The 27,891-nt window shown below is 42.4% G+C and overlaps 1 protein-coding gene across 1 annotated transcript in view; it reads left to right on the top strand.

Annotated features, from left to right (window-relative positions):
* PPIL2 (peptidylprolyl isomerase like 2) overlaps positions 1-24,363 on the top strand; it is a 71,137-nt gene extending 46,774 nt beyond the window's left edge. Inside the window, exons 14-20 of the mRNA XM_065693070.1 lie at positions 388-421; positions 8,995-9,112; positions 11,693-11,749; positions 20,436-20,508; positions 20,668-20,730; positions 21,198-21,337; positions 22,957-24,363. Coding sequence (XP_065549142.1) covers positions 388-421; positions 8,995-9,112; positions 11,693-11,749; positions 20,436-20,508; positions 20,668-20,730; positions 21,198-21,337; positions 22,957-23,050 — 579 coding nt within the window. The 3' untranslated portion in view covers positions 23,051-24,363. The remainder of the gene's footprint in view (positions 1-387; positions 422-8,994; positions 9,113-11,692; positions 11,750-20,435; positions 20,509-20,667; positions 20,731-21,197; positions 21,338-22,956) is intronic.
* The last annotated feature ends 3,528 nt before the right edge of the window (positions 24,364-27,891 follow it).

Genomic DNA, 27,891 nt, shown 5'->3' with positions numbered 1-27,891 from the left:
TTGCCTTTGCATCACATGGAGGATTGGTAATAAAATATAAAACCTTTTCAGTTCCAAAAGCAATACATCATCGGTTAAAAAGCAGGTTATGATTCAGCATGTAATAGAAAGGATGATCTGGTTAACCCATTTGAGGCTGTTTATTTTCCCTATTTAGCCACAAGAGACTTATTATTTTTATAAAATTGTCATTCTGCTCTTGGATAAGTAATGTAGGAGATGACAGCCAGCTGATAAAAGAGGCTCCAAACAAGTAGTAATGGTTTCCTTGTTGCTGACTTGTCAACAATATAGAAGGAAGAAAATAGAATTGGCTCTTAAGGCTTATATGCAATGTCTTTCACACAAATATATATGTAAGCTACTGATTTAATTTTAATTCTGCAGATCCAAGGAGGTGATCCGACTGGAACAGGAACAGGTAAGGTTGAGTTTGAATCAAGTAAGTTGTTATCACTTCATGAGCTATGTTGTTACTTTCATTTCCAAACACCTAAAATTCTCTAAATGGTGATATGTGGTACATTGTATTGCTGCTTTAAAGCAGGGGGGTTGTTGGTATGTTTTTATGACCATTTTAACTATGCTTAAAATTTCATCTCATAGATTCTCAGCCTAAAACTTGGACACTCTTCCACACAGAATTCTTGCTCGGTCTTTGCTTCCTTTTTTCTTCCTGAAAATAAATAAATGAAAATTATAATGACTTTACAGCTGGTCTTCCAGGGCAAAGAACAAAGGAGGAAAACATTCATGCAAAGTCGCTTTCAAATTCAGTGTTAATGAAATACTTGAGACCTGCATCACTATTGGTGAGCGGCCAGATACCATCTGTTCTCCTAGCTAGTTGCCTTGTACAGCCCAAGCTGCTCTTTTTCTAACTTTTAGGGATCACTGTTAGTAAATTCGTCTGCCTGTTCTTTCTGTTTTAGTTGGAGATCTGCGCAGCAGGCATATCAGAAATGGTATGGTCAGGAGACAAAGCATTGCCCACCACAATACATAGGTCACATAGTATCTCTAGTTGCAGCAATAGATTTGCTCGTTTTCCACTTGCACCTTTTATCAACCTGCTTGTAGATGTCACCAGCCTCCACAGCTCCTTCCCTGGTCCTGTAGGGTTCTGTTAATTTTTATTGTAGTTCATACATGTGTCACTTGTATATGCAAGCACTGTATTGTTCTGTGTGCTCACAGGTCATCCAAAAAGAGATGTCTTTGTAGTTGTTAAATACTTTAGCTCTATTTACTTTGTAAATAATATTGGTTGTGAGTTGCCCAACAGCTTTTCTTCTGCTGCATGTGATACTCAACAGTTGCATACTCTAAGATTTGAGATTAGTTAAAGGTTCTGTGTTGATGGCAAAAGCCCATGAACAAGATCTGTTACCTTATATACTTGGACTGTCAAAAGAAATGTGATTTGACTTGGTTATAAGGAAGGTTTTGATTCAAATCCCAAAAGACATAATTAGTAACATCTTTTAAAATGAGAAATTAAACAGGTGTCAGGAGATGGAAGAAGTTTAATGGGTTGACTCAGACACCTTTACCCTCATAGGGTGGAATTCAGCTCCTTCTGTGGAATGAAAATGAACTTGCTGGTGTCATTCTTGTCTCTGTGCAAATGGTAGAGGTATTCTAAGACAGCACAATTAATAGTTGGCAGAGGACTGGCACTGAAGGTCAAGGCTCATCTCTACTGGCAAAGCAAATAGGAAGCAAAATGCAAATAAGCCCATAGGAGAAAAAAGACTCCTATGTATATTATTTATAAAAGGAGTCTAGTGACCTCTAGTCTTTTCTATCTTGTTTTCCTTCCTGTTGTTCTTAATTAAATACGAGTATACTGCAGGCAAGATGGCTTGCAAACATCTGTCAAGACTATTAAAGCTCTAATAAAATGGGCAGTGTACACTCAAATAGCTACAAGTGTTGCAGATTTTTAGAGGCTGTTTGCAGTTATTGTAGAGTCCAAATAATGCAACTGTCTGGTTTCTGGTTTTTTAAGACCTCTTGAGTTTTAGATATCCTTAATCACTTATTGAATATGATGATATCACAAGAAAAAGTAAATGGTCAACTCTTGAGGCACACGCCGTAAGAAGGTGGTCAGAACTGAGGTGCCTGTCTGGTTTTGTGTTCTGTCTGCAGCAGCATAGCCAGAGGAAGGTACAGCTCAGCAGCAGTTTAAGAGCATGGCAAATGCAGTGATGCTTTCCTAGATTCTCATGGTGTAAAAATGTCATTTACTGGTTTTTGCATTATTAATGTGATCACACGTGTACATTTGGGAAAGCTCCAGAGTAAAGCACTTGGATTCAGTGCTTTGTACTTTTTTATACCTGGGTCTTGTGTGTTACTTGCAGTATAAGTTCCCTTTTTTATTTCATTTGGCAGCTGCAAGGAATTTCTGTATTTCTTTGACTTACTGCTTCTTAAAGGGAAAAAAAAGATGCATCTTTGAAAGCTAAGAAGTCCATAACATTTAATGGTCTTTAGAGGTTTACTTGGGGAATAAATAACTGGACTTCATTAATATCAGAGAAGCAAATGAGAGTAGAACAGGGTTTTCTTTCCAGATAATTGAGTTGGCAATAGGGAAGACTGCTTGGAGGTTACTTATTAAACATCAGTATTTTAAACTGCCAGAATTGTTTTTGTTAGAGCCTTTTGTAAAAAAGGCCATAACGGAATAAAAGAACATCCTTTGTTTTCTCTTCCACGTAGAACCTTCTACTTTAACTGAAATCTTCTGGGTAAGAGGCTTGGGATGTTTCTTTAAAACTAAAAAACACCTTTTCCAAACTGATATGTGGAAGGTGTGTTGAACCTTCAAATCTATCTTTGATTTGCTTTATTTATTTAATTACTCTTTATCAGCTCAGGAACTAGAACTGACTTGCTTAAGAATCTTCCCACCATTTGGTTTCTGTCATCTGACATTCATCCCTGTTCATCAACAGGTGCAGGGTTTATGGTTACAACACCCAAATGCTTTGATGATCACCTACTCCGTTGCTAACTAAGCCCAGGACTGTTCAGCTACTGGGTGGATTTGGGCACATTGAGTACAACCTGATGTATGGTTACATGTCACACATACATAGACTGCAACTGTTCTCTAGGCTCACCTAGATTAAGAGTGCTTGTGTTTTGGAAACAATGCACAGATGTAAAATGCCACGCTGGCTGTCCGTGGCTGCCTGCTTCCATGGCTGCTCCGGCTGAACAGTCCTATCTGAAAGCAGCACTGATACTTACTGCTATTTGTTATTCAGCACCCCAGTGGGTCCTTTTTGAGTCTTTTAGATTGTCGTAAAAGTAACTGTGACCCAGAAGACCTGTGAAGGACAAGTGATTGCTGGTACTCAGCAGGAGGAGGGTGGAAATTAGCATTATGGCATCTAGAAGTTGGGATGCCGTAGAGTGAGGAATAGAGTTCTGCCTTAGCTTAGCTTAGCTGGCAGACCTGTGTTGCCAAAGCAGTCAGTTATATAGTCCTGTAATGCGGACACTGATTTAGAGGACCAAACTAATTTTCTACAGACTTCAACTTAGTGTTTCATAAGTCTGCTGGGAGAAATTTTATATTGCTGCAGCAGCTTATTTCTTTTCTAACAAAATAACCACCCATAGAGGCAGTATTCAGAGCAATAAGCTGAGTCATGGTCATTCTTTGTAATGATTAATTATTTGAAAATGAATTTTAGATTTGTGATGTACCTCTTTTCCTGCTGTTCATAACAACTAAGTGGTTGAACACCGTGAGTAATTCCATCTAACTCATGCTAGTGCAAGTGGAGCAGCTGCTCTGTATTTCAGTATTTCAAATAACAGAAGAAAATTTGCATGTAGGAAAAATAGGTTTAATATCCTAACACTTTCGTTATTACAGTTTCAAAGCAGCACAAACCATTTTTCAGCTACTCTTACTCACAACCTGATGGAAGGTCTCATGAACCAGCCTGTGTGTGTGTGCCTCTGTCCATTTATAAATCCAGGAGGGCACAAAAGAAGTATATAATAGCTGTAAAAGTCCAAGATAAAATACGAGTAGTAGTTGGCAACAAGCAGAGCTCCTCTGAACTGTCAATAGCAAAGGACTGTGAACAAACTTGGTCAGTTCTGCAATAAGATTTCCTAACAAGGCAAGTTCCTAAAATGTAACCAGTTTTAGAGCCCCTTTTCTTGCATGACTGAAGCTCAGCAAAAGGACAAGGGCAAGACCTTTTTATTTACCAATATACTCCTTTTAGATTGCAGCCCCCCTGAAAATCCAGTCTCTGATAAGCGGGGTTAAAAGTACTGCATCCTCTTATCTGAAAGGAGAGAAGCAGTTACTGGCTGAGCTAAGGCTTTCATTATTTGCAAAATGATTCAAGAATCCTACTTGGAAAGCTCTAAAGAAGTGTCAGATGTTATTATGTACCTCGTTGTTCCAAATGACAAGAAGAAAATTACAGAAAGTAAGCCATCATTTTTGTGAATCAGAGCCCTCCCACTTCTTTACCACTGCTTAGCAATTTTTATGCCAGAAAAAGAAAGGATTTATTTAAAATCACAACTGTCATGAATGATGATTCCCAGCCCACACCTGGCTTTTGGAATGCTACATTTCTGAAGCTTTAGGTGCATCTCTCAGCTCTTGCAAGAAAGTTGCACAATTTCTGTAGTTTTACCCAAAAAATTTTCTTTCTGGAAAAAAAATGCGTTTAGTAAGAACAAAGGCTACCAAAGAGTAAGATAGTTCAATTCAAAAGACAGCTTGAAAATGTGCAGGTTTTCTCTGTAGTCGCTAATGTTCTTATTGCTTCAGATGTCAGTTTAGATCTGTTCACCTTTTCACTATCAGCACAAGATTTAGATACAAGACTTGAATAACTAACAGTGCTTCAGTTACGACCTAAATATATCTTGCTACTCTGGATAGCCATGGAAATGATGAATGCAGTCTAATTTTTCCTATGAGCTGTGTGGTCTGTTTGGTTTCATCTCTGTGTAACAATTAGGTAAACATCTCTTTAACTTAAGAGAACTTTTCTCTGTTATTAAAAATGTGGGGAAGTGGCTCCCAGCTGCCTTCAGCTTTCAGTCCTGGGTATCTGGGTTAGCATGTGGTTTTTATTTTACCGAACTGTGCAAAAACTCTTTCTGGCTCTTGAAGGCTTTGACATTGTGTAGGTTAGATGCTGCTAGAAGGCCAGTGTATTTCCTTGGCCAGTCCCAAGTTTCCAGCCTTGTACCAACAGGAGACCCCCATGTGCAGGGGGTTATAAATACTGCTCCGTTTCCCAGTCCCAGCACCAGCTCAGCCAGTGGCATGTCTGCTGCCATGTGAACTCCTCTGATTTTTAGCACAGAAGTCCCCAGAATTTTTTTCTGGTGCTTTTTGTAATAGGATCTCAGAAACATTTGCAAGTCCAGTAGGCACACAGCTGCTCTTTGACAGAACATAATCTTATCAGGGAGTAAGCTGAGAGGAAGGTGAAGTGACAGGCAGTGCTGCCCACTGTGAATCTAACACCCAGAGTCAATTCTTGTTTTCCATGGGCTGTTCTTGTAGGCTAGTACATCAGTGTTGGGGTGAGGTTTTTACATCATCATGACTCCATATGTAGTCAGCAGTATTTGTGTGCTCTCTGAGGAGGATTTGGGGAATATAAGGAGGAGCATCCTCTCTTTATGGCATATGCCAGGAGTGTAACATGAGAGGGCTAGAGCTAGACAGTGTGACGGTCCCACCTCCTCTGCCTGTCTGCATCCGTTCTGCTTTCAGAAAATGAGGAAGATGGCACAGCCACACTCCCAGCCATGTCAAGAATAAACACAGTAAAATCTGCTAGATACTTCAGAATGCCACGTAATGATTAGAGAGTTATTTTCCCAAGTTTACATTGAGCTCTACAGTAGAGAGTAAAAAGTAAGAATCTAAAATCCCTGTGCCAGACCCCCCTGGCTGACCATTAGGCACAGTGCTGCCATGGCAGTAGACTAATGAGGGATTTGTACTTAATCTTCAGAGAGAAAGTGAATCTGGGTTTCAGTAATTAAAAAAATACATACATTTAACACACCATCTTCTGGCTTGCTCTCTCTGGCCCTGCTTCAAGCAGATACAGCCTGGAACAATTCCAGAGGTTAGCAGGAGTTTGACAAACAGCACCTTCAGGCTATTTTCAATTTAATGAGAATGCTTAATACAGTGTTGTTTTTTTTTATTTCAAAAAAGAGAAGAAAACCAAATCTCTTCCTGTCCTGCTGACTGCAGCATCACCACTGCCCCTTGCCAGTCCGTGCTGCCAGCCTCCACAGACACTTCAGCTATGTCCTTTATAGGACGTCTGGCTTTTCAGGCGAATGCTGCACAGGCCATTCCCTGTTTGTGCTGCTGCTCCCAGACAGACAGAATTAGCCTTGGAAACAGCTGTATGGGAGGCAGAGGGGGAAGCAGAGGCTGGATTTTGTGCTGTAACTATCTTCTAAAATACTAGCACTTATTTCCAGAGAACTGGAATGAACCAAAGTTATGACATTAATTCTGACCTGCAGTGAAATGAAATCATACAAAAAGAAATATTCCAAAACTTAAAGATCATGGCTCATTCCTCCTGTCTGCAAGCTCTTGGGTCTGGTTGCTTATTGTGCCAGAAAGTGAGATTCTTTCTGTTATTCACAGTTTTTCTCTTTCCTTTTGAATTATTTTTTCTGAGCAGCGAAGGCTTCAGGGCTGATTCTACTCTCCTTCAGCAGCTTGACAATCACTGTAATTTCAGCATCAGCTGGAAACATATGAAGGGTGTAACGGACTCAAGGGTTTGGCCACTTGCTGCTTTGTACCATCTCAATGGGCTGTGTTCATGCTTGCTAATCATCTGAAAATTTCAGACAGCAAAAACTCCTCTAGGTTAGAACTTAGAGCAAGTGCATCTGCTTTACAAATGATTAGGGAGCTCCTTCAAGAGATCCTTTGGAGCAAAAATATGGTTTTCTGCAAGGGAAATCCAAGTGAAGTTGGTTACTCAGGTGCAGAGCCCCAGCAGAAATGCAGGCCCTGAAGCAATGGCCCTGCAGCAGCATGATGGCGAGGGCAGGGAGTGAGAAGGTGAAAACTGTAAAAGGCAAAGAGGGAAAGAGAAGCAGTGCACAGGGCATGGTGCTGTTGGTGGGCACTGGGTCTGCAGGCTTTGCAGGTGTGTTACTAGTTTCAGGCAGCACCTGTTGGCATGGAGCCTCCCTATATTCCAAGTGTAGTTTGTTTATTTACTAACATACAGGAACTTTGTTCTTCTGTATAAGGCAGGTAACTACAGCACTGCACAGGTAACTACAGCACTGCACAGGTAACTACAGCACTGCACAGGTAACCTCTCTTAGCAAAAAGGAACATGCAGGGAGATTCATTAGCAAAGCAAATTACTGGCTTCTGGTAAGACATTTTTTAATAGATTGAACACTTGGCTAGAATAGCTGAGGTTTGGATCCATCTTCAAGACAGTAGAACTGGCTGCAGCTGTACCATATCCCTTTCATCCACTACTGGAAGAGATTGGTGTATGAGATCAAGCTGATGTAATTTAGCTGATCTTAAAATATTCAATAGCCAGAGATTGCTGAAGTAATCACTCCTCCAATACTCCTGATTACAGAAAATCCCTTCAGGGATTGTCCCCTTTTGCTGCCTCTTGACAAATTGCAGAGGAGGCAACACTCAACTCTATTAATAGGTCTCTTGAACAGGATTAATTGGGTTTTAAATGAGTGGGTTTCTTCCAAAATTTCTCACTTGCTTAGTTCCCCTTGCACATACAGCCATCCACCTTTGTCTTATCATCTGAAACTCTCATTTCATGCGCTTGTGTGATTTTCCTCATGAGGTTTTCAGTAGGAGCCTGTTTCATTCCTCAGGTTTATTTGCTGCTTGCCTGTGCAGCCACATCACTAAATTGCTTTTCGGTATTACATGTGCAAATAACTGTTGAGCGCTGCCGATCCTTTACTGACCTTCTGCTTTGCAAGTGATACACTTGCTGTAGAGGATTCTTGAGCCAGTTCTGCAGATGGACCAGTCTTGCAGCCTGTTTGGATGGTTTTGTTTGGTTTATTTTTAATACTATCCTAAGGTGAAATATTTTTTCATGGTTTGTCAGATAAGATTATGGATTAGACTGTAAACCTATGTGACTCATCTCACCCTTCGTTTTTCTTATTAAGAATGATCTTGGAGGAAAGTGCAAATGAAAATGCCAGGTCTGTCATAAATAATGTAAAAATGACAGCCAGGAGGAGAGGTCTCCCAGACCCTCTTTCTATGCAAAGGCATGGAAGAGAAATCAGTTTTGGAGGGCTGGGTCTATGGCTTGTGCAAAGTTTTATCATACTTTTGTCTTCATTGCGTTTAAGTGCTTACAGCGTCCATGTATCTAGTCCAAATATCTCATTTTTACCTTTTTTTTTTTTTTTTTTTGGAGGAATGTAAATCATCATCCTTCACTCTTTAGAAAGGAATTAAGCATTTGGGCTTATAGTTCCTATTCTTAGTTGATTCTATCAATGTATTTAATCTCTGTAATATTTTATTTCCAGAAGCAGTGCTCTATCCAGAGTGCAATTAAACTAGGAATTCTTTCTTCAGTGTTCTGTCAGGAAGCCACTTTTTAAAGAAATAATGTCTCAAAAAACAATAGTGTGCCAGCAGTAAAAAATTAAATACTTGGCAGTTTTTCAGCACACAATATATAATGCTGTTGATAAGCAGTCAGGTCTGTTGCAGTTGATAGTGCGGAAGAACAGAATTGTGTTGCCAGTTAAAAACATCTGATTTCAAGGGCATGCTCAAATACCAGCCTAGTGGTGGGGATGAAGAAAGAATGTATCATACATGGGATTCCAAGTACTAGAAACCTTAAATTTAATGTCTGTTCCTGTTACAATATGTAGTGGCAAACTAATGAAGACAAACATTTCTTCTGTCATTTTTTTTTTGTTGTTAAGGAGGAGAATCTTACTGGGGAAAACCTTTCAAAGATGAATTTAAGCCCAACTTGTCCCACACGGGACGTGGTGTTCTTAGTATGGCAAATTCAGGACCCAACACAAACAAATCACAGTTGTAAGTAGTCACTTGCTTGTTGTGTTTTATTGTTTCCCTCTAGACATTGTGTCTTACTCTGTTAAGAAAACAAATGACATTTTACAAGCTACTCTTTAAAGTTCAGTCAAGTGAAATATTCTGTCGAGTGCTGCATATTGAAGTCACAGTAGCTACAGCTGCTGGTACCCAATCTAAGAGCAAAGAGAAGCACAGCAGGAAGACCTGTGGGTTTATTATAGTGTCATTAATTTGTCTTTTCTGATTTTATGATTTGAAGGTTTTGTTCATTTTTGTCAGTGTCCCCCCACTGTTGTCCCTGTAAGATCATTCCACCTCTTCACTCTGTTTAAATTTAGCCCCATACTGAGCTTTCTGAAAGCTTAATGAAATGAAACATACACTCTATGGAAATATTGCTTCTTTTTACTCACATGATTTTAAACAAATGGGGATCGTTCTGCACTGCTGAAATGTGTAGAACCCAGACATGGCAGTGTGCAGAATCTGGGATTAAGAATGAAGTGTTTTTCAATGTACAAAAGCAGAATGAGGACTGTAATGAGGGGGGAATGAATGAAGCAGGAAGAACAACAAATGAAATTTCAGGATATTGAAGCAGTCATAACCTTCTTTAAGCATAACATTAATACAGGTGTTTGCCTGAAGTCTTTTGAAAATGTTCACTTTGAGCCAAATATTTATTGGTTGCTGTCTAAGTACTGCAATACAAAAGAAATTATACTTTTACTGGGAGCCCCAGGAAAGACAGTGTATGTGCGCATACAGTACCATGTGTTGGGACTAGGGAGGAAGGAAGGGGAGGGGGTTCTTGGTGTTGGTCTTCATGATGCCAAGAATTATTATGGCTTGTAAACTATGCATTAACATGGTTAGCTTTAATTAACTGCAAGTGCTTGTCTCAGGGCCTTTAATAGGCTTGCTCACATACTTAAGGCTAAGCAAATGTTGGGCAGCTTGCAGGATTGAGTTGCTGTAGAGCTTATTTTGGATTTGAATGTTATTGCCAGAACACAGGTGCTAAATTAGGGGAGAGTAGAGGCTGCTTCTTTTTTTTCAAAGGGGGATTCTAGAAACAGAAGTTAAAGAGACAGTTCATGAGCGATGTGCCATATTGAGTCACATCATCTGCTCCTGTAAATGTAATCGTATGTTTCCCTAAAATTTGCAAATGAAATATGAAATTCCTTTATATGTGAATTCCTTGAGAGGCTCCAGCTGCCCATATTTATAAAGCTTCCTAGGCCATGTTTAGACACTTCTGGCAGCTGTTGTGACCTTAGGAACTGGATGAATACCTTTCACGGTAGGTGATGGGCAACTGCAGTGCAGAGTGAGCCAGGTCCCCTGTGTAGGGTGGTGTTCAAATAATGTTCAGGAATTCTCCTCCAGGATCATCCTGAGTTATGTTAATTCCATTCTCCTTAATTTTATTTGACTGCAGGGATGGATGAGAAGCATTCTCTCTATATTTGCTACTGCTCAAATGTTTTTTATTACAACACTACATAACGGATCACTTGATAATCTTTAGGTACTGGCTATCTGGGGATAAAGTGGTGCAAAGAACCCATGCAAAAGGTTCAGTTGTGATGTTTGCCCTGTGTAGGAGTTGGCATTCTGCATAGCATCTCAAAGCTTTCCTAGGGCAAGCTATGTCTAAATAGATTTTCTGGCAGATTGCAGCCCCTCCTATTTGCAATCCTATAACTTCCTGAGGCAGTTGCTTATATGGAAAAGTGCTTTTGGAATGCTTATATATTTTTAGCTGTCTCTAATGTAGTGAAACAGATGGAGACAGGGAGGAGAGCCAGCGCGGCATGTCCAGCCAAGATGGGCCATCATAGTCTGCAGACCACAGTGTGGAAACCTCTGTCTCATATGCTTGTAGTCCAAGTCTTCCAAAGAAGCATTAAGCTTTAGAGAAAAGTTTTAGAGTCAAAGTTGCTTTGAATTGGGTATTTTAGTTCCCACATTTTAAGTGTAAAAATACACACCACAAAATGTAAAGTCCAATGAATTAAAAAATATTAAAAATCCAAGTTTCACAGGTTTTCATTGTTTTTTACTCTTGGGAATATTCTCCTGCTGTGTTTGTGTCCAAAGCACAAATTTGCAGTGCCCAAAGAAGTGGGTCACCGACAGGCCAGTGTAATGGAAGAGAAATGCAAAAAGTAAATATCCTGAAAGATAGAAGTTTACACTGGCAGTTACTGTTGTGTTATACAACTGTATTCACTGGATAGAAGCTTCCAATCCCACACAAGAAATGTACTTTTCAAGCAAGATGCACGTCTCCTTGTCCTGCGTGAGCTTCCCAGGGCCTGTCTGGCCAAAAAGGCAAATGCTCAGCTTAATTTTGGAGCTTGTGCAAGTCACCATGCCTGGAGTACTGTTTAGAGATGTTAGTAAGGTGTAAAAATGAATCTAAGACAATACCCACAAAACAGAGGAGTTAAAGGATGTTTGGCCAGCGGGCTTCCTGTAGAGGAGTCAGAAAGGGAGAGGATTAAGCGTTACTGGCTGGTTTTGAGTGTCAATGAGATAATATGCTAACAGTTATGTCTTTATTCCTTCCAGCTTCATCACATTCCGCTCTTGTGTGTATCTGGACAAGAAACATACAGTTTTTGGAAGGTAAGTGAAGGATATTATGAACAGCAGTATAGCAGACATGCTCCTGTGTGTCCAAAACCTTAAGAAAAGCATCTAGTGACCCTTGCAATTGAACTGAAGCATACTCATAGCTCACCATCCAGTTCTGCTGGTCCTGAGTAGATGGCCGACATTGCATCAGTCCCAGTCATCAGACTCTGCCTTTTTTCCTCCTTCTATCACTGTAAGTTGCCTTACTTCCCTTCTGTGGGTGGCCCTCCAGGGAGTCACGAACAAAGTAATCATCATCCTGTAACCAACCATGTTAATATCTGTGCATGCTAATTGCTGGGACACAAGAGATTACCTCTTCAACACTGCTTTCATCCTCTTATGAGCTATAAACCAGGAAATTAGTCATGACCAGGCTGCTGTTCATCACGGCATAGAACATAGAGCTTCCACATAGGTTAAGTCTTTTGGCCCCTTTTATTTTATTCTGTTCTTGTGGGGTTTTTTATTCCTAACAGTTATAATCAGTATAAAATCTGTATGTTTGTGTGCATGTTTGTGTATATGCATACATGTTTATGTGTGTAGATATATAAAAATATTACCAATGCCAAGACAGCAAGGGAACTTCATTCTTTGTAAAAAGAAGTCTCTTCTAAAAGTCTTTTCCAGTCAAGCCCTCACATGATAAAGATCAAGGTATTTATTACAGAGGAGATCACAAAAGCTTTATGTTACAGTTTGTTCTTTGCTTCCTCTGCTGCTGGTACATGGTATTTACCAAGTCATGCATAGCTGTTCTAACAAATGCCTCCGTGCAAATGGCAGGAAGGAGAATTGTAGTAGCCTGCTTCATTGGTAGTTCCCAGGGATTTTACAATCTTTTTAAAGTGAAGATTTCATAATTCTTTTCATAGTTTTACCTGTTTGAAAGGCAGCAGTTGAAAATAAATGCATGTGCTGTTTACTTTGATTGGATGTCATACAATTGCACTGTACAATGAAAGTGATGTATTTAATCCATCTTTTCTGTCTTAGAGTTCTTGAGACAGAAACTAGCTTAGTTTTAAACAATTACTTGAGTGCTGTTAGTTCCAATACTTATTCTGCAATAATTGTACAATGTGAAATACAGTTCTTTTTCCTTTCTTAGATCTGTCCTAGAAAAATTTAAAGTTCCCTATCATTTGCTGAAAGCAGATAAATAAAGCAAATTCTAATATGGAAGGCTGAGAGCAAGTATATTCTTGGAAGGGTTACGTTACCTGTATCCTAAGACTATTTCACTTAAGCTACGAATTGAGTCCTTCTTGTAAAAATCCCATTAAATCCCATATGGTAATGCTGTTAACCTGAGATTGCCACCTCATCAAATAGTATTTGGGTTAGGACAGCTCAGCTGAAAATGTGACTGTTCTTCAGTCCTGGATGCAGCCTGTCTTCAGTGAGCAGGCATCCTGTTTAGTCCTTCAGTATCTTTGCATTCCCTAATGTGCTCCAGTTTTATCATAATTCACCAGGAAAGAGTAAGAGGAGCTCAGCTTCATGTGATGCAGGGGGTGGGCTCCCAAAAGCCATGCATAACATCTCAAGTACCTTACGAGCTCAAACGAAGTTTCACAATGTGCATTGCCCTTTAGAGAGGTATTACTTCAGTCCAAGTAAATGTGGTTACATGTATATAGCAGAGATTTATGCAGTTTTAGCAAAGACTTTTAATCTTTTTAATTAAAGGACAATTAATTTAATTGTCCTTGCTACTACAGGAATCTGAACTTAGTTGCTGGAATAAAGAAGTGGTGCTGCTTTCTCAGCACTGCAAATATTCGTAGCTGAAATACAAAGGAAAACCTTCATAAAAATGTTGATGTAGAATCATATTTGGCTTCCTGCATGAACACTGAGTGACATCTTCGTATGAGCACAGCCAAGGTGAATTTTACTCTGGATTCTCTTGCATGTAAATTCAAAGAATGTAAAAAATGAAGATGCTGGGCTAGATGCATTCCAGTCACTATATTAATCTAAAAATTGAATACTTGAATAAATGAATTTACCTACAGATTTAATATAAAAGGCTGCTGTGTGCAGCTCTTAAGATCTATATCCTGTCATCAGAATCCTTCAGCTCTTCTTACCTGAGTTTCCTTTTAAAAGCCATAAAAGCCAAAGAATTCCAGAGATTGTATCTGTAGTGGAACTCCAGCTCCAGTTTGCTATTTTAGATCCTGGGTGTTTCCAGGATTTGGTGACTGTATCTGATCTTAGACTGTATAGCACAATAATATCCGGGAAGCATATCTAGGAATAATATCTAGGCTTAAGAATACAACAAACCCATGAAATCATAATTCTTTGTTTCCATGAATGTTAAATTGGATTGTCTTAATTGAATGCTTACTGGCCTGTTGTGACTTTCATATATAGATTTGAGGATTACTTATTTCAGTTAATATAAAAACCTAAATATTCTGGTCTCAGCTGTACCCTCAGCTATTTCTATGGAGTTCTGGTTCATGTTAGTGAGTGTTGCATCCGTATCTTTGAGAGCAGAATTCGACCTGTTTGTAATTTGTGTAGAACTTTTCAGCAGGCTTTCTATACTTTAGAGAACAAAGAAGAGTGAAAGAGCAGCCATTCCCCACCCCTTTCTTTTTTTTTTGTCCTGTGTGGGATGGCACATTGAAAAGTGTCTTCTCTGGAGCTGCATCTTATTCATGTCCCCACTGGTTTGAAACACAATTGTTATATATCAGCAGCTATTAATGTTGGATGCTTGGCTGTTAAGCATGTTTGGAAAACACACCAGCTGCAGGCAGTGGGACTATGAAAAGTGGCACGTGTCTGGCTTGATGCACTGGAATTTTCAAGTCTCAGGAGAAGAGACTGGAGGACAGGGAAGGCATCTCATCATGATGGTGCTGCCCACCATGGCAGTAATGAGGACAGATGCTACTGAAAATAAAAGAGGTAACTTGGCATGTATGGGGAGCAAAACCAAAGGCAATGAGAGAAGAATGCATTCCCTTGGAGGTGTGTTGCAGGCAGCACAGATTTCCTGCTCCAGCAGAGCTGCCTAGATTAAATTAGTAATTACCATTTCTCCTAATTATCATTTCTCCTAACTTAGAGAATGCTGTAATTAATGTGAAAACTAACTGGTGGCTTTTCTTGGCTTCTAGCTTGCTGGTAGAAGGTTTAATTTAGAAACTCAAATGATGTAAACCAACCAACATACATTTGGTCTGCACAGAGTGGATGAGAAGCATTTGCAGGGGACTGCTGCTGTCGTGGGCTGTGTGCGTGGGCTCTCTTACCCATGTTATAACTGGGAGTTCAACTGTTGTGTGAGCTGCAGGGATGCTACACCCCAAACACCAGTATCAGCTCACATTCTGGTCTGGTGTGCTTTATGAGATTTAGATGCAAGCACATCTCATCCATGTTGTAATTATATTTTCTATTACTCCAATGTTCTCATCCATTTGCCCTTTGTAAGCAGAAATAGAAACATAATCTCTGCCCCAGAGAGTGTGTAAGTGCAAGATAGACTGCATATAGATGGAGGACAGTTGTGATGGTGACCCCTTTCAGCCTGCTTTACACTGACAGTTTGCACTTCAGAACCAAGGAAAAAGAAAGCCCCAGGAAAAACAAAATAAACGGCTTTGTGGAAAACAGTGTTTTGGGAGAGCCTGTTCCAGAGCTAAAGGGACACATGGAAAAGTGTATGTTTAAAATAACAGTCAAGGTAATTGAGCTATGCTGATCAACAGGAGGAGAGAAATGCTGTCTTAATTTTGGGTGAGATTTAGGACAAGCAGAGCATGGTGGGCTTAAAAGTGAGGGCAGATCACAGGTATGTGATGTGATAAAAAGAAAGGCAATAGAGGGAGTGGAGAGAAAAGTAGCAAAACTAGAAATTATCTGTGCAGCAGTTCTGTGTGTCTATTAGAGAATTGCTTGTGTTTGTCAAGAACTGAGGAAAGGATGTGGCATCTGATACAGGAGATGAGTATATGGAGGACAGTTTTCCCCTTTGTACATGGCTGCATGTGTCTGCTTACCCAGATGACTTTTAACCATCTCTTGAGGTTTCTGCCGCTCATTCTTCAATTCTCTTGTTCCTGGAAATAATCAACAAGGTCGTCTGGGAAACCACAGACCTGGTCACATTGGAAGCACTTGTTCAGTAGCTGATATCAAGCTTAATTTTCTCCTTTCTTCCCTCTTGCCCTTGCCAGATGCTTCTGTGGAAGAGTTTTCTTTCCTTGGATAATTATCACTCTGTATTAAGTATTCCTTAATGTGTTTATTGCTTTCTACAGTGATTCTGTAGAACAGGGCAATGAAAGTAACTCTTGTCCTCTAAAGTAATTAGCTACATAAAACAAGTACCAGGCATTATTCAGTTACCCAGGTACGGTTAAATAATGCACGGTATCTGTTTCCACTTATATCATTTGCTATATGATTTGAATCCGTGAACCCCAGTGGCTTCTAAGCGGGGAAATTCATGTTCCTGTTGCTCTTCTGCAACTCATCTGAAGAATGGAAAAATCGTGTGACAGCAGAAAGGCAGATTCTGTTGTTGAATCAGTGCAGGGAGCCTGACCTAATTTTGCACTGCAGAGTCTGCTTCCCAGACACCAGATAGGAGTGAAGAGCAAGGTGGGAAAATAAACCAGGGCTCCCTGTGGAAGCCTTGGCTGTGGTGTCCTGTAGCACAGGAGGACCAGGCGGTTGGAGCTGCACCAGGGCTGTTGTTGTTTCCAAAACAGTTGTGTGATCTCTGAAGAGGAACCTGTGCCAAAGCAGAGAAGTCCTTACTGTTCAGCTGTTCAGCTGTTGAGTCTAGCTTCAAAATGCTTTTTTCCAAGTTGTATTTTTTCAGTGCCCATCATTACTGTGTCTCGCCTGCTAGATTAAGCCCTTATGAGAGATTGAGATGTTTTGGCTGCATCCTTGTTACAAGTTTGAATTGCTCCATCCTTTTCAGATAGGGTGTGTACATAGAAAACATTTTGTCCTGAGTGTACATGTTTGGACATGTCTATATTGTTCCCTCTGTGTGTGTATATAAATGTATGCACTCCTTTTTATAAAAATAACCTTGAGGGCAGAATGTGTTTACAAAACAACAATGTTTCTTTCTGGCTTCTGTTTCTAGTTTAAAGCCTTTTTCTAAAATAAAAAAGTCCAGACATTGTTCTTGTATCATCTTCTGACCAGGAAGCTTTATCGTCTTGGACCGCTGCCATCCCCAGCATTGCATAAGGCTTAATTCCTATAATTCTTCTAAACAAAACTATCAGAAATAGGAAGTCCATTTGTGAATGTCTGCGAGACTGCAAGGGAGCTGCAGTTCTCTTTGGGAGCAGCAGTAACTAATGTACAGCGAGACTTGTATTGGCATATTGCAAATAGGTAGAGCTTGCTCCACATATTTCACTTACACTTCATGCGAAGACATTGGCAGTGGTTATGAAGCAGGGTTACTGTTTGCATAAAGGAGTCTTAACAGGAAGTAAGATTTTAAATAACGTCTCTAAATTTGAAATGCAAAGGTTTCCAGTGCTAAGTTTTCTCAGTTTTTAAGACCAGAATTGCACAAGTAAGGGCACATTTTTGTTTCATTACCCTGCTAACAGAAAAAGCCTAGATGTTACCTTGTCGTCCATGCTTGAATGTAATGCAACATTTGTCAAGCTCCTCTAAAAATACAACCAACTGTCTCAGGGATGCTGAGCTAAATATATAGTTGAGATCATCATTTCTCTGTTCAGCATCTACTGGAAGCACACAACAAACCCTCGGTTTCACTGTTCTAATGTAAATGGTGTCTTTAAGGTATCATCTTTTTCTCTGTTGGCGGTCATCTGAACATCTGTTGAAACCTCGTTTAGTCAATTTAGGACAAAGCATGTGTGGCACCTTATGAAAGGAGCAGAGCCAGCAACAGTGGGGAAAAGGTTAAGCTTGTTTCTGCCTTCCTCTCTTCTCTTTCCCACTGCACTCCCAACTTAGCACAAGTGATGTTGTGTGAGAAAGGCTAACGCTGTGTGAACTGTTGCTGTCTGGGTAATGCATTTAGCACATGTGAAGAGTGTAAAGGGATATATATTAGCCTAAATTTCTGGAGTTTGCATTTTGTTTCAATGAAAATGATGTACAGAGTTCCTTATGCTGAGACTCCTATCTATTCATAGGACAGATTTTATCTCTTTTTGCTCAAAGTTAGTTAATATTACAATAATATTAAGTAGTGGCACTCTCTTTAGAAGGTTTTTAGAAGGTTTTTAGAAGGCTTTAATGTACTGACCTGATAGTCTTTTCTTCATATAACTTGTCTGGGCTTTTTCCTTGGCCAGATGTCCATTACCTTTTCTTCTTATACACAGAATATGTTGTAGGACAGGCAAAGAATCCCCAAAACTACTTTGGCATGTTGGTTTCCTCATTGTGTGAGGAGCAATTGCTGTAACAGATGCCAGTGCATGGGCTTAGACACATCGTATCTCCTCAAACTGATTTTAGTGCTGCAATGTAACACCATGAGATTGGACAATAACAACATGTAATATTTCAAGAGCCTGCAGGTACCTTGTATCTCTACTTAGATAAATCAGAGGAAAGCTTTCAAAATCCTTTACAGCTTGAGACCTTAAGTTGGGATATTCCTGGGCTTTTTTCATCCAGCCATGAGTGCCCTGCTCAGTGTGTAGTTCAGCTTTTACTGGACAGGTGATGTTTGCAATCAGATCTTGTCCTTTTGGGGTTTTATTTTTACTGATGAAACATCAGCTTCAGCTGGGCCTGATCCTTGACAAAGCTTCCAAATGCTCCCTAAACAGAAGTGGGTAGTAAGTTATTTCCAGTTCCTCTGGCCAGAGCTCTCTGAGCTGGTGGTTTGCATTCAAATTAATTTTGGGGTTTTATTGGTATTACAGCAGTGTCTAAAACCATAAACCTGTATTGAGAACTCACTCTGCTGACACTGTAATATGCATAGAGATACTATCTGTGCAAAATGTTATAGAGTGCAGGGGTATAAAAGAAAGTAATTTTCCATTTTAGAGACAAGAAGCTAAGAAGAAAAAAGAATGACACACTCTGCAGGCCTAACAGCTTTGTCTTCTTCCCCCTTAGCCCCTTATAGTCATGTCAAAATAGACTGTTTAGGTCATTTATGCATAACCTGTGAATACCATGTCTGTCACAGCCTTTTAAAATGTACAAGTGACAAAGTATTCCCAGTAAGGTTTAATTGGCACAGTGACTGAAGGTTTTGAACATCACCAAAATGCATTAGGTTCTAGCTATGTGCTCCTTAAAATGGTGGCTCCTGCCCTTGATGCTAACTCGTGGTCCCAAACTCCTCTGGCTCCAGGAGCAGGTTTTGAGAATTATGGCTGCTTCTCATTGTCCCACAGCCATTAATATGGGCTGTATTTTTGGTTTCTGGCCATGTGGCTTGGCTCTATTAAAACAGATGTTGTCCAGCTACAGACTGCTTTTCTAAGGGATCTGGATTGCTCGGCATCAGCGGCTTGTCTTTGTCTTTATTTACTGCTCTTCTAAGTATAGCTGTTTTCAGATTTAATTGTGGATGATGATGTAGATAAAAGTGTTAAATACCCAGGGACCAGGATCTGATCCCAGCAGGACCCCTCTGGAAACGTACTGACTCAGTGGTTCCTATTCAGAATTAGATTTTGACACCTGTCAGCACATTTGTTTGTTTAATGTGTGCTCGCATAGCTTCTTATCGTCCTCGTTTCTCAGTCAACTTATCCGCCGCCTTCCATCAGTCTGTTCCATGGACACTGTTATCCCTGTTAACCACATCTGTCGTCTCAAAGATAGAAGGTTGTTTGACAGACTGTTTTCCACAAAACTCTGTTGATTGCCATTACCTATTTCCTTTCTTTCATAATCATGTCCTGTCTCTGCTATTCCATTATTTTGCTGGGATAGATAACAGGCTTATAATTGTCTGGGTCACTGCATTTATCCTTTCCAAATATCCTTTTCTGGAACTTCCCCATTGTTCCACACTTTTTTAAAAAATGAACATTAAACGGGCCAGAAAGTCTTCAGCCTTTCTTAAACATTTCCAAGCAAGTATTTGCATATGTTGACTTGAAAAACAAAGAGGCCAAGGATCTGATGTCCTCCTAAACAAAAACTGCAGTGAAAAAAGTCCCAGTGTTATCTTGTGGCTTTGACTTGATGTGCTGCTGCCTTCCCGGAGCCCTCACGAGCTCATGGTCATGGTGTGCTTTAGAACAGTCCTGTGCTTTCTGTGGTAGTGGTGTTCTTACAGACAGCTCTGTCACTGCTCCCCAGTCGTGCCAGTTACAGTTCCCTTTCTTGCTAGTGACACTCTTCAGTCTGATACACAATTCAAAAAAAAAAAACCTAGCAAGTAAAATAATCAGAAGTTAATGAAAACATTTGCTTTCTTGTGCGAGTCTGTTGGTTTGTTTTTCAAAGCTCATGGGAGTAACAAACCTGTGGATGTAGCATTAGCAAGTGAACCCATTTTGAAACTGGTTTGTGTCTCGCACAGATGGCTGTCCATGATCACTTGTCCTCTGTGTGGCTACCAGGTTTTTGGACAAATCTGCTTGGGTAGTGGATATATTTGATATAAGGGTGCAGGAATATTCTGAGTGTGTTGTGACAGCTGGAAATTGTGTCCTTCCTCTTTTAGGGTGGTTGGTGGCTTTGAGACTCTGACTGCTATGGAGAATGTGGAAAGTGACCCCAAAACAGACCGTCCCAAGGTACATGTGAAGCTCCAGGGGCTGTGCAGGAGGGAGCAAACACATACAGCCTTGTGTGGCAGTGCAGTTCACCCCACTGGTCTTTCCCTGAAAACCAGACTTGGGGGAGATGGTGTAACTTAATCAGCAGACTGAATTGCTCTTCTCTTCTGCTCCCAGGAGGAAATACGAATACAGACAACAACCGTTTTTGTTGATCCATATGAAGAAGCAGATGCCCAGGTGAGGGTAGTTGGTTAGTTTGTTTTCTTGAAAGGACAAAGCTCTTCTTTGGAGAACTTTGTAACTAAATGCCTTTTCTTTGAACATGGGCAGCCCCCTGGCTCATATGGTTGCAAGCTAAGATTAAACAGCTGCCATTCAGCGTTGTCTTGTGTGCCAGATTATCACCATTCTTTTAGTGGAGAGGGAGTGGCACAGCTCCCAGTCCATCATGCTTCCAGTGGTTTCCTTTCTAAATGTCCCCACTAGCTATCGGTAACTGCAGGTGAGAAGAGAGGAGTCTTGTTATAATGGCTGCAGACAGCCTGCTTGTAGTGGCCCTTGAAGTCTGTCTCCAAAGCCTGCCTTGTAATCACAGTGATGCTGATTGCTGGTTTAGATTGCTTTAAAGCTTCAAAGAACTGTAGGCATTTTCTCCTTATGCTGGACTAGCTCATTCAACAGATTGAACTCTTTGTTTTCCACAGGTTGCTGCTGAAAGAGAGAAGGTGCAGCTAGAAGAAGCAGCAGCCAAAGCAAAAGCTGAAGTAGTCCCACCGAAGAAAGAGGTCCAGACTCCTAAAACTTACCGGCAGGGGATTGGAAAATACATTAACATGGCTGCAGCGTGAGTGCCCTGCCCATCTAATCTTTGTTGAGGGTTTTAGTTGCCTTTCCTGCTGAACACAGACCTTGTCCAGTGCCATTGCTTAGATATTTGGTTTGTACCAGCAGGCTTTGCAAAGACACTTTCATGCAGTCCTAACATTGAAGAGTTCCCTGCTGACCCTCTTCAAGATTACAAGTTAATTTTAGCACTTGAACATGAGCAAGTTGGTCTTTAACAGCATTTGTTGACTTCAGAACTGTAGATATATTTCCACAATTCAGAAGTCCTTGAGGAGCTGTAGTGTGTCACTTCCATCTTTTACTCTCTTCCTCTTCTGCAGTTATTCGTGAAGGCCGTGGTCCCGCAGATATTTCGCTTTTAGCAGCTCCTTCCCTGCACAAAGCAGTTGCCTTAAATGTGTATCAGCCCGCTGATCTGGTTCCCTGTTCAGCTGCACAAACAGTTGTACCAGCACACCTGAAGTGGTCGGAAAGGGGAGCAGGTTCCCAGGCTTGCTGTGGGAGTGCAGGACATCTGGCGGGTAGCTCCAGGGTACCTGGCTGGTTGTACAGGCTTGTCCTAAAGCATCCGCTCCCAGACACCCTTTGTACGCCCTTTGGGATTGGCAGCATTGCTTGCTTTCCTAAGGAAAATGCAGAATCCACCTGAGCAGCAGCTTAGCATGCATTTTGGAACAATTAAAATGAATGCCTTCCACTTAATTTTTAGCAGACTTCTCTAAAAGCATTTACAACATGCTGTTGTCTGTCTGCTACATGAAGGTGTGCAGGTATGCATATACAGACCTGGACAACTGTTTAATCAGCTGGTATGTGCTTCAGTGATTCACAGGCATTTGCATGACTGTGAGATTAAAAATATGTTAGCCCATGTGGATCAGTAAAATATTTCAGTTACAAAATACTGCTTTTTCCTTAAAATGTTATGTTCAGCTTAAAACTGCTGCCATTCTGCACTGTATTTACAGAGGAAACCCAGGCAGAGTTTGCAGCCATGTGGAAAGGACCAAGTTGTATAGAAAGGAGTTTTCATTCCTAGTCCTTCACTCATTGCAGCCTGCCTTGGGAGTCTGGTCCATAGCAGCCCTTTGGCAGGTTCAGGGTTTTTGGTTCTCCCTATTGGCTACTGATGCCTGACAATAAAACCACGGTATGTAAGCTGGCTCCATAGTGTTTCCATGGGTTTGCAAACTCTGCTTGAGACAGGCTGGGGATAGCGGCAGCAACTGCCACAAGCTGTGCTCTAGAAACAGGAAAGGGTCTGAAAAGCTTGTCCAGCTGCTTTACACCTAATTCCCCATAAATCCTTTTGCTGCCACAAATGCAGGTAGGAAGGTGGGGTGAGAACCTGTGGCTCACATTTTCATTGTGGCTGTGCTAAAAAAGTACAGCTGTTAAATCTTCAGCTCTGGCCTGGAGAACTTGGGGTTTGAACACATTCCTGGAGGTGTTCAAAGCCTGACCCAGACCATCCCCATGGAGCTTTCACTCCTCTCTAATTTGTATGGGGTGAGCTGGCTCCAGTATAGCTGATGCTGGGAGAGGAAGGGCATCCAGTTGCCCCAGTCCCACTGAACACTAAATAGTCCCTGAAAGTTGTTTTCATTTTGACTCCAGGAAGCGCAGCATGGAAGATGATGGGCCCTCAACCAGCACAGCTGTGAAGAAAGAGAAAAAGAGCACAGGCTTCGGGGACTTCAGCTCCTGGTAGCAGCGTGGGGAGCCTAGCACTGGAGCACCACAGCAGAAGAAGAAAAGACGGCTTCCCACATGTCCCTAAAGAGCCCAAAAGACAGTCTGTCCTGGGGAGGGAAGGCACCAGCCTGCACTTCCACTGGGGAAGAAAACTGGCTTTGTTAAGGCTGGTTAATGTGGCTTTGTTTTCTAGGGAGCGGCATTCCCCACACTGCATCTTCCTCGAAGGCCTTTTTGTTGTTGTTTTGCTAAGTGGGGAGCAGCAGCGCAGCTCTGCAGGGGATTAGCTGGAGCCTTTCTCTGCCTGGCTGGCAGCAGACCAGGCAGAGCCCAGCCTCACAGGACACTGCTTCAGTGAACAGCTACGTTGGTGAAAGAGCTCCTTTTACAGGTAATCATTTCCAGACAAGCCAAGTGTGCCAAAGGAAGGGATGAATTAATGTGCTGAGGAAGTGCCTGTGCTGCTGTAGTGCTCTGCAGAGGGGAGGAGAGGGCTCCAGCCTGTCCTGCCCTTCCCTTCCAGCTGCCTTTTGCTAGTTCTTAACCAGGACCAATTTTGCCTCTTGCTCTTGGCAGGGCTGCCAGGATCCTGGCTGGGCTGACTGCTGTCAGTCTGCATAGTCTGCTCACTCCAAAATGAGCTCTGTCTGTACCTGTTTAAGATTCTGATAGCCTGGGAAGCAGCAAATCTAGGTGGGGAGCCTGGGGTAGCTGCACCACTTGTTTCACCCAGTGGCTGGCCTTCCATGAGCTGCTGGGCTGCCAGAGGGGCCAGGATGTGCGCTTCGAACCTGCACTTGGGTCCCAGAAACTACAGCCTGGGGAAACTGAGCAGGAATAGAAACATTTTCTTTGTTCTTTTATGTTTTTTCAACCATCCCTGGAGCCTGCTCCTTCCAGGGGAACACACACCATAGTCTGCCCAGACATCAGTCTTCCCAGCATTAGGAAAACCATATAAAACAGCTGACAGGCAGATATTTCCATTGCATACCCACAAATTATTAGGAAGCTTAATAAAGGCCTTATGGGGTAGAAATATATCAGCCTGTGGAGTTTTAATCCAAAAACTTATGTGTGTAACCATCACTTAGATGTGGCAGGCTAGACCCTGAACATTACTTTTCAGTTTTCAGTTAGGTGTTTTCAGCTGACAGAAATACCCTCCCTACCTCTCTGTGTGGCTGAAGAGATAGTTTTGTAATCGGCTTTGTAACAAGACATTTCTACCGGTGGATTCCTGTTTTAAGAGAAGACTCCATTTATATGAAATTGCTGTAAAAACTTTTGGTAAAATGTTTTGCATTAAATGCTTTTATTTTCTGTTGAGTGCTTGCTTTTGACTGTTCAGCTGTCATTTCCAGGATCATGGCATTGCAGAGCTGGTTGTTGTACAAGGAAGTGATTCATTCCTACTTTTTAAGATGCTCATGAGGAGCTCTGGGATCTTTGCAGATATGATTGCATCTTTGTTAAATCATAGGAAGTTCAAACTAATTTGAAAGAATAATAGGGGGGGTTGTTTTGTAAGATTTTTGCAGCGTGTAAGTTTGAAATAGCATGTGTTTGATTCCTGGAACAGGGATATGGTGGTACTTTCCTCAAGCTGAGTTTCTTGTCTTATTGAAACCTCTTGCTTATCCTGGCCTGGCCTATTCCTCATAAATTGTTATTGATCCCTTCTACCTAACTTGTACTTCAGCACATTTTTGAGTCATTAAGTTCACAGTACTGCTAGAGCTGGAATAGGCAGTTCAGTGAAATCCCTAAGAGTAAAATGCTTTTTTGTACTAGATTAAAATGGAGATTATTATGAAAGAATGGAGCTTTTGATTACAAGGAAGGCAACAGAGGTGTGGCAAGGACTCCTGTTTCAGCAAGAGTCCTTGTTACAGATTGATATAAGGGACGGTTTCCTTTCACAGCAGCAGGCTGCAGAGATAACTACCCACTTTCCCTTTCTACTTCAGGTTTTGGCAGCACTCACTGCAGTCCATGAAGGACCACTGCAAGCACAGTGCAGAAGGGACTGCTGCCCTTCCAGGCACTGCCTTTGCACTGCCTGCTTCATTATGATTTCCCACCAGAACATCGGACACAAAGAACAATTTCCTGGTTTCTAGGAAGGGCTGAGCATAACCCTTTAACCCTTTTACTTTTGTTCTAAGCAGGGGTGAGGCTTGTTAGCCTCAGTTCACTGCTCAACCTGAATCCAGTTCTCTGCCTGGCCTGCTGGTGCTCCTGCTGTTGTCGGTCTCTGGAGGCGGGGAGACACTGGCTGTGGCCTGTCCCCAGGGTGCTGCAGTGGGGTGAGGAGGTCGAGTAGCTTGGCCAAGGCTGTGTGGTGAGTCAGCACCCGGGCTGGGGTTGTTTGAGCCTGGCAGGACAGCAAGTATCATGGCTCTGCTCAGGCAGCCAGGCACCACTGCACACTTCAGTTCTGCATTCCCACCTCTGGGCCCCCTCCTGCACCTGCAGTTTTGCAAACTTGGATAATTTTTTGTAACTTCAGCTTTTCTTCCAGTGGGTGGAATGCACAGACAGTGTGACACAAGCTCTTCGCTGACAGATGAGGGAAGATGTTGAGCTGTATTGATGGGGGCACAGGGTGGGGCTGCAGAGAGCAGGGCAGTGTGGTGATCCCTCATTTATACAAAACCTGGCTCTTTGCAGGGTGATTTACAGAGCTTCCACTACCAGAGTCAGGAAAGGGGAGGAAGGAGGCTTTGCTTGAAACCTTTTCTGCCCCTTTCATCGCTTGGTTCTCCAGCAAGGACAGTGTGCTAAGGGAATACCCAAGCCAGCTTCTGCAGTGGGCAGAGGGACAGGCAGGAATTGTGCAGCCTTCCTACAGAAACTCGCTCCTGGGAACTGCTCTGCTGTTTGTAAGCACATTTTTACATTCTTTGGCTTTGACACATTTCCAGTAAATGTGCTTAGAGAGAAAAAGTAGGATTTTAACCAGGGACTGAAGTAGCTTTTGTCTGGCCTCGTCTAGAATAACTCCAGCACTCGTTGCATTGCTTCATACCTGAGTCACTTTGCTGAAAGGCAGAGGCACTGGGTAACCACTGAATTCATTGTTTACTGAGAGCTGGCACTGGAGCAGCAAACACCACAAGCACAGAACACCCTTGAGAAGGCCATGACGTGCAGTGGGGCTGGCAGCCGTGACTGCTCCTTTCCACAGAGCCACAGAAGGACATGGGGCTGCAGGAGACTCAGCTTTTCACCTCTGCTTCTTCTGGCATGAAGTCAGCCTGGCCCCCTGAGGACCATAGTATTGTCTGTGTGGGAAACAGCACTGATTGAATAGATGTCAAGCTCAATAGCTGCAACTCTGCTTCCATGTAAAAAGCCCAAAACATTGTTCAGTTCAATTTTGCCTGCTCCCCACTGGTTTGAATTGCTACAGCCTTAGAGGCAAGAGCTCATACAAGGCTCCTACACGATGCTTTGCTTCAGCATCACATGGTAGATGATAGTGGTACCCATCTTGTGTTGGGCTGTGAATTGTGAGGACTCAAACTATGTTTCAAAGTCTCCAAGAAAATCCTGCTTCTGGCTCCTTTCAAGGCAGGGACCAGGCAATGAGTGTTCCCCAGAGCCCACCCTTTGCTGTCAGGACACAGGGTTCAATGGGGAGGAGTGGAGAAATGCATGCAGAATTCAGTCAGTAGGGCTCAGCTCATTTCTCATCTATGCTAAATTTACTCTAGTTTACTTCTTACTGTGGATTAAAAACCACACTAATCCCCCGGCCTGTGGTGGAGCCGCAGCTATGGCCATGGCCACTGGTGGGAGCAGCTGGCTGATAAACCCAGTGCTCAGATGCTGGGTTATAGGTACCAAATAGTGCTGGGATCCCCCCGCCACCCCTTGCCAGTGGTGTTTGGAAGGAACAGGATGCCGGAAGCTTTGTGCCGGGAAGCAGCTTTTATAAGCAAGGGAGGGGATTTGCCAAACACCCCCCAAGTTTCAACACTGTTTGCTTTGGGGAAGGCAAACAAACTAAATCAGACTGCACAGGAAGGAGGCGGGCGGCTGCGGGCCCCGGCCGGCAGCACGTTAACACCATGCGGCGCGGCCGGGGAATTCTCGCTTCCTCTCTTTCTTTGGAGTGTTTGTTATCGCAGCCATAGCAGAGGTTTCCACCACCCTGTGCTGGGGCTGTGGGGAAGGGGCTGCAGCCCAGGCTGTTCTCAGAGCTCGGGAGCACAGCCCCTCCACTCCGTGATAGCCACCTCCACAGCAGCGACATCCAGCCCTGACCTGGGTGTCCCCATCTCTGACACATACAGGGACCAGGACCCCCTCTACACTGCAAGCCTTTGACCAGGCTGTGGTGCAGGAGGGACAATGAGGTGGCATTACACCCTCCTGCCTGCCATACAGTGTCTGCCCGTCCATCCCACACAAGGCTGTAGCTCACTGACCTGGCACAAACACCCAGCAGCAGGTTTGGTTCTTGGGCCTTAAACTCTGCAGCAGAAAACACCTCTAAGAAACCAAAATCCCTGGGTGGATTGGAGAGGAGAGAGGGTCCCAGTGATGTCAGTCCTGCTGGTGTGAAAGCCACCATGGCAGCTCTGGTCCCTTTCCTGCCTCCTGCACATTCCATGGGTAGCCTAGGCAGGTTTGGGAAGATCCAGATGTGGCCAAGCACAGCGCGTGTGTCCCATGCTGGATACCTCTATAGGGAGGCAGCAGTAGCTGGTCAGCTGCGGTGCTGTGTTGAGGCCAGTGGCTGCAGCACAGCTGTTCACAGCAGAGGGCGTGTGTGAAGAGTATGGATTGGGATTTTTAATCAAGCAGCATGGTGCGACCATGGTCTGGGGCACCTCGTGGCCCCGGGAG

Source organism: Lathamus discolor, chromosome 12, assembly GCF_037157495.1.
Source record: "Lathamus discolor isolate bLatDis1 chromosome 12, bLatDis1.hap1, whole genome shotgun sequence".
In the NCBI taxonomy this organism is placed as follows: domain Eukaryota; kingdom Metazoa; phylum Chordata; class Aves; order Psittaciformes; family Psittacidae; genus Lathamus; species Lathamus discolor.
Note: the sequence above shows the minus strand (reverse complement) of the source record. Positions and strands in the feature narration are given on the sequence as shown.